The sequence below is a fragment of the Pteropus medius genome, unplaced genomic scaffold (assembly GCF_902729225.1).
Source record: "Pteropus medius unplaced genomic scaffold, Ma_sr-lr_union100, whole genome shotgun sequence".
Taxonomy (NCBI): Eukaryota; Metazoa; Chordata; class Mammalia; order Chiroptera; family Pteropodidae; genus Pteropus; species Pteropus medius.
Window position 1 is genome coordinate 498,101 of NW_024342645.1, and position 10,612 is coordinate 508,712.

Genomic DNA, 10,612 nt, shown 5'->3' on the forward strand with positions numbered 1-10,612 from the left:
AAAATCCTAATAACTTATCGTTTGTTACACTCAATAACTCTAAGAAACGCATTATCGTGTTTTCCAGAGAGTCTCAGGGAAAAACAGCGAAAAGGCAAAGTGAATAGTAGGCCAGAGAATTAACTGTCTATATGCTATACTAACACTGAAAGCACAAAAAAAAAAGTCAATTTTAATACAAAGGTGAGAAAAGAAGCCAACAAAGATCCATTAACTCTGCTAAATGAACTAATCTCTTCTGATAAAACTATTATTTGAATTAATAATCCATAATGTTTATTGAGCATTTATCTCATACTAGGCACTGTATCAAGTATACTATCATGAATCACCTCACTTAATCTTCACAGCAGCTCCATGGCATATACTATAATATCAATTATATTATAGGTCAAGAAACTGAGGCTCAGAAAGGTATCTCAAATAATCAACTTAGAAAGGAGTGGAGTTGGGATTCAACCTGGGCAGTCTGACTGCAAAGCCAGTGCCCTTAAACAGTTCTCTACACTAAGTTATCAAAGCACTCGACATACAACTAAACATCTGAGGGCCTATTTCCTGTCACATATCTTGCTAAATATTAGAAATACAAAGTTGAATGATACAGACCCTACAGAAGAGTTCTTGTAAGAGTTTTCATTCCTAACGTAGTTTCATGGATTAACGTGAACTACATTATAGAAAAATAGATTCCTAAATATTTTTAATATCTACACTCAAGTTGCCTATCTGGTGATGTATAACATTATCTTGGTACTTTCTCCAGCCATAAACACGTCTTTCAGTTTGTCCACAAAGGCAAACTTTCGCCCCTAGACAATCCCTGGGATACAGTGTTTTCTGCTTGGAACATAGAAAACTTCCTCCAGGTTTTTTCATCTTCGCCTAATGGCTGCACATATGTGTAATTCTGACTAGAAAGGGGCCCATTATGTTACACTGAAATTATCTGTACCATTAGCTGTCCAGACTGTGAGGGCAGGAACCCCAATCTGCCTTGTTCAACACAACACCCTGTATCTAAAACTTCTTAGGTCACTCAACAAATGTTTGGTCAACAAAAAAGTGCTCAGTAATGTCACAGGGTTTGTCCTTAGTACAGCTTGGATTCAACCATCTTAACTTACATAAAACAACAGACATGTTTATCAAATCTATAAATGAACAGTACATGTTTATGTGAACATGTACATATATGTATACACATATTCCCTTGCTCTTTCCACTGAAAGGGCCAAGGAGCAAAGAGTACACCTATTGCTCAGATCTTGGTCTCTAATACTACTCCCCACCAACTGGAATCAAAGTTTCCTGGAGAAACAGCTGAATCCAATGCTGGGGCAGGGTAGGTACAGGTAAATGTGTAATCATGATGTACCATAAAAGGAAGTGCTCAAGAAAAAGGGGGGAGGAAGGAGTGAAGAGGTAGAGAAGAGGATTTTTAGAGTGGTGAAACTATTCTGCATGATACTATAATAGTGGATACATGTCATTATACATTTGTTCAAACTCATAGAATGTACAACACACCAAGAGTGAACCCTAATGTAAACAATAGAATTTGGGTGATATGTGTCAATGTAGGTCACCAGTTATAACAAATGTAGCACTCTTGTGGAGGATGCTGATAATGGGAGAGGCTAGACATGAGCAGGGGCAGAGGTTTATGGGAAATCTCCCTATCTTTTGCTCAAGTGCTATGAACTTAAAACTGCTCTAAAAAAAGTCTTATCAGAAAAAAAAAGAGGGCCATCTTACAAAAACAAAGGAACCAGCTTGAAGGAGCTCTCACTGGCCAAATCTGAAGGTTTGACCACAAAAATATTATTGGGGAAAAAAAGGAATTCATGAGCCCACAGTTTATAAATACCTAAGTATGAGATAAGAGAAGGCTCTTCTTTATAAGGCCAATGTGGAGGAAGTACTAGAGTGGGACAAAGATTAGTTCATCAATGGATGCTAAGACTAGGGGAAATTTTGATGGAAAGTAGGATCTGCACAATTTTAAAGTGCTTCCTATAGACTGCTTGCTCATTAGTTTCAAGAGAAGAAAAATAAGCAGTGAATTTGTAGTAGAAATCAGACGCACCAACAGAATAATCAAAATTAAAATCACTAATGAGAAACAAACAGACACTGTGTATACCTCCAGATCTGATGTCCTGAAAAGGCCTAACATGACTTCTGCAGTGTTTTGGCTAAGACGTGTAATTTGAATCTAATCACGTGGAAACATGAGACACACCCAAAATGAGGAATGTTCTATTTGAAAAAGGAAAGGGGCTGTATTTTTAATATGTCAATGTCATAAAAGACCAGGGAAATGCTCACAATTAAAAGAGATTAAAGAGACGTTAACAACCATACGTAATACCTGATCCTAAGGATGGATCCTATACAGAAAAGGAATAAAGTGCAAAAAGGACATTTCAGGGTCAATTAAAAATCAGAATACAAATGACAGATGAGATTAAAATATTGTATTAATATTAACTTGACAGAAAATAACTGTACTATGGTTATACAAGAGAATATTCCTATTCTTAGGAAATACACTGAAATATTTAAAGATAATAGGCCATGATTTTGTAACTTACCGTTAAAAGGTTCCAGAAAAGTATATGTGCACATATATAGGTGAGTGTGTACACATGAGACAAATGTTGGTTCATTTTATCATCCCCGCAGATCGGGGGGGGGAAAAAAAAAAGCACATAATGCTTAACTCAAACATTATACACAGGATAAAAAGGGGAAACATACCTGAATAGGAGATGGCTTTTCCCAGCCCATTTCAAAAATTCCCATCAGTAACTCCCGTTTCAAACAATAATCTTCAAACTCATTTCCTTTTGTGGAGGTCACATCCTAGTCAAATAAACAACCACCAAATAAAGTACAACTCCATTCCTTTGCTAGTTAGCATGCTTATGAAAGTTTGTTTGAGAAATTAATTCTTTATTTACCCCATTTGAAATACAAATATATGTAGATTAGGTCTGCCTTGATATATATTTCAACTATTTCTAAAGAATAACCACTCTCTAACACACACAAGCCATTTAAAGATTGTGTTTGGAAAAAGGCCACCATGGGGTGATGGTCTTCTAAAGACAAGTGAATACTGTTATTTTTATATAAGAATCATGCTGTGAACTGCAAATCGCAAGATGTCAAGTTAAACCCTAGCTGTACCACTCACTGCCTACAATTATCCTAGTCTAAAATGGGGTTACTCAAGCTCAGCAATATTGACATTTGGGCCAGAAATTCTTTAAGAGGCTATCCTGTAGCATTTCCACAGCTGTGATATCCAAAAATGTTTCTAGCTATTGCAAAATACCCTTTCGGGGACAAAAACCATCCCTGGTTGAAAATAGTGGGCTAATAAGAGAACCCCTCAACTTCCATGTTCTCATCTACAAAATGGAGATAATACCTAGCCTGAACCTTACTGTGCTGAGAACAAAAGAGAATTTCGAGAAAATGCCCTAAAAACCTTCCATAAATTAAATAAGATATACATACATACAAACCCAATATCAGTATGTAGATACACATTAATATAATTCCTCCAAATAGTGGAATTTTTTGACAATTCATCATATATGATCTATACTATTTCAGGCTAGATAATACCTAGCCTGAACCTTACTGTGCTGAGAACAAAAGAGAATTTCGAGAAAATGCCCTAAAAGCATTCCATAAATTAAATAAGATATACATACATACAAACCCAATATCAGTATGTAGATACACATTAATATAATTCCTCCAAATAGTGGAATTTTTTGACAATTCATCATATATGATCTATACTATTTCAACCATTTCAACTTAAGAGTGAACATATAGTCCTTATTGTTATTAAGTAACTACTGCACTTTTAGAGTTCCCACACCATTTCCCACTTGAATTTTACAACCAACTTACCGAAGTTTTGATTCTTAGGTCCTTTGGAGGGAGTTTTAAAGTCTTTTTCCAGTCATCACCAGGTCTAGAGAATATAATAAAATTAAAGTATCAGAATTCAGAGCACCACTATTCTAATAATACGAAAATAATTCATCTCAATTATAATTAAGTTCTAAGAAGCACAGCAAGTTTAATATATTGCCATTTTACTTAAAAATATAGTTAACAGATAAACAATTTTAGAAAAACTGCTCTTCTTACAAAGAATAACAATGCAGGGAGGATTAAAAAAAATATCAAGATAGAAAAGAATAAGGCAACCATCTTAAGAGAAGCAGTACAGTGTAACAATAGTGCAACTGTTGTCCCAACTGGGAACCCATGTGTTTTGTTTGACCTACATATAGTGTTTTAATTTAAATCAGTTGCCAACATTTAAAATTAGATTTTGTGTAGAAGTCCAGATTCTGGCTTTTCTTAAAAACAAAACAAAAACAAAAACCTGGAAGCTTTAGCAACACTGGTTTTAAATTTCTGCATGGCAATAGTTTGATAGAACTTAGTAACTAGAGTTTAAAATCAAGCTTTAAATAGGGCGAGTACTCTCTTACTTTTCTAAGCTTCCATTCTCTCATACATAAAATGAGTTAAAAATTATACCAAATAATTTATATAAAGCTCTCAGCACAGTGTATGGCAAAACAGAGCTCAATATTAGCTGTTAATGAACATCTCTTAATCTTTCACATGAATCCATGAAAGAAAAAATAAGGAAAATATAATTTAAAAAATCTTTAGGTCTGGCAAAAACCTCTAACATACAAAGCATCTAACAGGAAAAAAAAATCTGCCACTAAAGCAAACAATGCTTTCAATTGTGTTGTCTTTAAAATTTCTACTGATTTCATTACAGTGACTCTTATTTAATCAGAGCCCCCCAAACATCATGAGTCTTGATTTAGAAAGATGAGCATTTATTTTACTTAAAATTAGGTCCCACATAATCCAAGATACTCTAACAAGATAACTGGTACCAATTCCAAGGTTACTAAAGCCTTTTACCTCAGCCTATATCACATCAAAGTTTCTGAGCAAATATGTCAGCTGAATATTGTAGTAGGCCAGCTTACCACACTGTTAAATGTAATAATGAATAAAAATGCATAAGATAAAATGCAGGCACTCTGCCCACGAGGAATTTATAAACGAAGTATTTAAAATGAGAAAATAAGTAATACAGGTAAGTAGTTGAAGAGTTCCGAGACAGTTGATGGGATCTAGAAACCTTCACTGAAAAAATGACATTTCAAGTAAGATTTAAGAGACCCACAGAACTGAAAAGAAACCATTAATCCTAGGAGAGGCAAAAAAGAAAAAAAAAATCCACTGTTGTCTTAAATTAGAATTTAAGGAGAAAATACTCTCATAATGAAATAATACAGCTTTGTTTCTACCTTTAAGGATTAAAAATAGCCTAAATTTTGCTAGCCTACTCATATTTCACCAAGACAAACTGCAATTTAAAAAATATTCTAAGTAATGTGGTCACCTTTATAAAAAATAGAATATGCATTAATGACACTTCTCTCAGTGACCAAACTGATTCTATTGGAAATTAATTCTTATAGGTCACTAATGAATCACATAGCAGTAACCATCTATGATATCCTGGTAGCTTACAAAGGCTATTTTTCTTTAGGAATTGCTTGGAGGCATGGAAAAGATCTAAGTTGTAATAAAACATACTTTAGTACAATTGACCAGTTTCATCATCATAGAAGATTTCTATACGTTAAATCAAGTCACATGGCTAGATTCTTAACAACAAAGCCAAACCTCAAATGGGGATCTAGTCTTAAATGTTAATTTTTTATTAACTGACTCTCTAGAGCAATGGTTACCATTTAAATAATTTAAAGCAAAACAAAGATAATAGCCTACAAACTTGCAGATTTAAAAGAAAACATTCTGTAATAAGATGAGGCTCTTAAGTTTTAAAGTCAACAAGGGGGTTGGGACTATTCAGAGATGTGTGCTTTCAATAGTTCAAACTCCTGAGTTCTCTATATAAAACTGCTTGCTATTTTTAAAAGGAGAAAACTTATTTTTTTTAAAAAAGTAGAAAAGCAAAGTTCCATAAACTAAAAGTTATAGATAAATTTTCTGTGAGTATGTTTAGAGTTCAGAAGGCTGGGCAAGTCCTTAAAGTTTAAACTTGAAATGGCTTTAACTGCCATTTAAACTAGGGTAAGGTGCAGTTAACAATACTAGGGAAAAGCCACAGTGGCAAAAACAAGATGAATCTGACTTAGGAAAGCCAGAAATGTTTAAAAAAAATAATCTACAGAAAATATAAATCATCTGTGCCTATATTCATTAATAAACCTGAATTACGGCAGAAATTATTGGCCATATTGCAAATAACTGCAAAAAATTCTATTACAAATATCTACTGACCATAAAACAAAGTCATCTCTCCACTTGCAATCAAAATGGATAAAATAAGGCATAAAGTCGTCAACAACAAAGTAATAGAAATTTCTTTGGTCCCCGCCACCAAGTGTTTATTATTTATTCCAACACTTACTTAATAGTGGTGGTCATACTCTGTCCTTGCTGCTGAGTGCCATTATTGATTGTGTTGGTATTTTTCAGCTGGTTCATCTGTTGCTGTGTCTGTGTGCCCCCTCCTCCGGGGCCACCACTAGGCTTCACAGGGCCCCTCAGCTGACCATTTTGACTGGATAGACCCATTATAACAGGGTTCTCTGTTCTGGCCGTGCTCATACTGTATTAATTGTAAAGATGTCTCTTTCAAACTTCAAAACCTTTGAAAGTCAGTAGAGAAACTGTAATAACAGTTTATTAGGCTCTCCAAAACGAAGAGATAAATATGTCTTGCTCAATATTGAGTCCTTTATTGCAATGCAGGCAAGCACCTGTAAGTCTGAACGGTAAGCAGCAGTAACTTGCTCTCATGCACCGAATCAACGTTTTATTTTTTAAAAAGCTCTCTAACAAGGTTGAGTTAAATTCACTCACTTCAATCTGAAACAAAGAAAAAGTTAAGTTAGCAAACACAGGAAAGTTAGAAAAAAGTTGTTTCCCTTTTTAAAAACTCCTTTAGAAGAACTTTCCTTTTTTAAAGAATTAAGAATACAGCTGTACTTAGACCAAATCATTAGCCAGGATAGGAGAAACACAAAAAGGGGAACTGCCTTAAAAACCAAACCCACACTGAAAACATTCTCAAACATTTTAAACTGGTAGTTCAAAGCAACCCAGAGACTATTAGGTAGAAAGATAGTATGATTAAATTAGCGTTAGTTGTCAAATGACAATCTCTTCCCTTCAGTATCCTCCCTGATGAATTCTCTAAGTCAATGATTTATTACACTTACTTGCATAAAAACTCAATGAAGTAGCACACAACTAATGTAAATTTACATCTGAAGACAATGTTTTTCTATTTCTGACAGCAAATGAGAATCCCTGAAGTGAGCCTTTGACTTAATTTTATGCTTTCAGAAAAAGCAATGCATTTGTGCACTCATGAATTTCAACTACGAAAGTTAAACTTTATGAAGAAAAATGTATTTTCTTTTTTCGTTTAAGTTTTTGCCCTTTAAAACAATAACTGAAGCAGGGATATAGACATGTATATATGTCACATGTTTGAATACTAAAAACTATTAGCTACGTTTCAATAACACTTTTCAAAAAGTATATCCTAACTCAAAATATTTTAAAAATTATAAAAAAAAAGAAATTGCCTGTTTAAAAACGTCTGAGATGGCTAAACATACTCGTAACTTTCCAAGAAACCCAGAGTACTAATTAATAGTTGTTTTAAAAAAAAAACTGGTTAACCTCCATTTTTAATTATTCCCCAAACCAATTTTAAAATGTGGTAAATAAAAACTTAATTTACAAAGGCCAGAAAATAAAGGCCTACTCTTATGGGTTCGCTCCTTTTTAATTCCTTTACATTTTTTACCGAAAATACACTAGCTAATTAATTAGGGTTATTTTTCCATACATCAAATCTTGCCAAACAAAATTTTTCTAAAATATTTGTCTTACTTTTTTAAAAAATTGAAAATAAAGTTGCTCACAAGCAAATCCTGATTACCACATACGCAAAGAGGTATATTTGAGTCTTCCAGAATCTGATTAACCTCTTAAGCAGGTCGTGTTTAACGGCCACCTAATTTCAGTTTCAAGGTAGTAAACGGTATCCTTATTGGCAGGTTTACATTACCATCAACAATATCAAGTGGTTCAGAAGACTTGTTTGCAAAGCACTAAGAGGATGAAGAGGGCAACCTCTAAAGATCAAACGATATCATTACACTCCTCATACATCTAAGACTCATTATGTCCCCTAGATCCGAAATGTGACTATGTGATAACTGCTCCCTCTTAAACTGAAACCTGCACTTACAGCTTTATGTTTCAGACCCCTCCTTCCCCATTTAGATTTACAAGTTATATTTCTGTATTTCAAAAGTACGAACGAAACGAAGACTAGCTGGGAGGAGCGCCGTGCGGAATTAACTACACCACTTCCCAGATTGTAGTTAGCAACTGACAGTTTCACACCCAAAACAGTATCGTCATCTCCAGCCAGATCTTTTGTTTGCAAAAGCAGCGCAGTTTCTCTAAGCTGGGTCTGCAAGTTAGAGTGACTGTTTTATTCTGAAGGGGTAAAGGGACTGTGGAAGAGAAAAGGGAGTGAGCGAAGAGAAAGAAACAAGCCAGTGATTTGAACCCCCTACTTGAAGAACAGTAATTTCTTGCTCTCCCTGTCTCTCCCTCTAAAAAAATAAAAATAAAAATCCAACACAATTCAAGTCACCTCCCTGTGACCATAAACACAAAAGGGTTGGGGCCCTGCAATCCTATCTGCGCAACAAGAGCAGGCAACCAGCTCTGCGAGCAGGAAACAAAAGGGACTCCCCCTGTAAGTCCCCAACGAGAAATCCTTAACCTAGAAAGCCCTCCTTTCCTCCACGACTCCGGGGCTCTAGAATCAGCCTCTCGTTATCGATCTACAAGGCTTTATTCCAATCAAGCAACTGCTGGTCCCTTTCTAAACCGAGCCCTTCACTACTGTACATCCCTGCCGCCCCCTATAGGGCTGCCTCGTACCCTATAACCTCCACCATCGCCCTAAGTCCTTGTCGCCCCCATGGTCCCACAGTCTCTCATCTTCTATAAAGCTCCTCCGAGTACTTAGCCCGCTCTTTCTACGGAGCCCGCCGCTCACAACATCCCCACATTCGACTCCTCTCAGACGCCCCCACCCCACACAGCTGCCGACTGCCTTCCTCCCTAGGGCCCATCCAGGCCTTGGGCCTACGCCTCCGAGCGCCCCCCACGACGACCGAGGGGCTTCCCGCAGACCCGACGGCGCTGGACCCCCACCTCACACCACTACTCGCAGCCGGGCCCGGTCCTACTGCCGAGGCCACTCCTGGTGTACCCCTATCCATTGTTGAAGGCTCCCAAATGGCAGGCGGCTCGTTCCTCCTCGGAATCCTCCCGCCCCCACCCAGCCTCTGCTGTTGCAGCTGCCGCCGCCGCCTCCGTCCCCGCCCCCGCCCCGTTCTGGGGCCCGCTCGGCCGAGCCGCCCGCGCTCGCGACTCCCCCGACCGGCCGGCCCTACCTCCACCGCTGCCCGCTCTCATGGCGCCACCGAAGTCGCCGCCCGGGCTGAGCTCACTCGGCTCCTCCGCCCCCTCCTTCGCCCGCCGCCCCCTCCCTCCCTCCCTGCCTCGCTCCCGGCGTCTCCTCATGGCGGCGGCCGCAGCCGCGACTCCTCCTCCACACAAGATGGCGAGAGCCCAGTTGCTGCGCCCGCCGCGGCGTCACGGCCTCTCCGGCTTCGCGGCAGGAGAACCGGGGCTAGGGAAGCTCTCTGAGAGGAAAGTGGAGGGCCGTACTCGCACACCGACGGGCGCCGCCGGGTGCCCAGGTTGAAGGAAAGTTAAAGGGGAAATATGGTTCCTCTCAAAAAGGAGAAGGCTGCTTTTTCCACAGCTACGGAGAAACGACTGGAGAATGGTGGCTGGAAGATTCCGCCCTGCCCTCCCCCCCGCATCCCCACAAAGTGGAACTCAAGGGTTGTGACCAGAAAGGGTCTGCTTATTCCTGGACCCGGGATGCGTTCCGAGAACGGCCTCTCGGGGAAGCGGCTCGGGGAGGGGAGAGCTAACCTGACATCTCCCGCGGGCGCGGGAGGCTGCTGCAGGACCAAGGGGGGACGCGTCCGTCCAAGAATGCGCGGAACTAGTGGCCCAGAGACGCCGGCGCGCTTGGGGGAGGGGGCCGGAAGGGGGCCCGGCCGGGACTGGAGGGCAGGAGGGGTGGGGGGTGGGGGTGGGGACCGGAGAGGCTGGGCCGGGACTGCGCCGGTGGTGGGGCCGGGGCCTAAGAGCAACAGCCTTCTTCTCCAAGAGAGAGGGGGCGGAGGCCGAGTTTCCCCCAAGGGAAGAGAAAGCTGCTGTGGAGTTAGTTACAATGGAAGTATGAGTTCTGTAGGGGAATAGAGAACCGGAAGGCCGAGGGTGAGTTTTCCTGAGTCTTCCTCCAGCCTGACCCTTACTAGAAAGATATATATGTATTCGTTCGCATAAATACTTTCATAACTTAATGTCTCCGTATATCCTTAACAGAAATAGCAGGAAAGCTATT

The 10,612-nt window shown here is 39.3% G+C and overlaps 1 protein-coding gene across 3 annotated transcripts in view; it reads right to left on the reverse strand.

Annotated features, from left to right (window-relative positions):
* DDX6 (DEAD-box helicase 6) overlaps window positions 1–10,280 on the reverse strand; it is a 29,330-nt gene extending 19,050 nt beyond the window's left edge. Inside the window, exons 1-4 of one of the 3 annotated variants that reach the window (XM_039866586.1) lie at window positions 10,135–10,280; window positions 6,503–6,963; window positions 3,934–3,997; window positions 2,764–2,868 (exon numbers count right to left, since the gene is read on the reverse strand). In XM_039866586.1, the coding sequence (XP_039722520.1) occupies window positions 2,764–2,868; window positions 3,934–3,997; window positions 6,503–6,702 (369 nt within the window). In that variant the 5' untranslated portion in view covers window positions 6,703–6,963; window positions 10,135–10,280. Of the gene's footprint in view, window positions 1–2,763; window positions 2,869–3,933; window positions 3,998–6,502; window positions 6,964–9,377; window positions 9,393–9,584; window positions 9,675–10,134 lie in introns of those variants that run through there. The other 2 variants (XM_039866588.1, XM_039866587.1) reach the window with 2 other exon arrangements.
* Window positions 10,281–10,612: the final 332 nt, after the last annotated feature.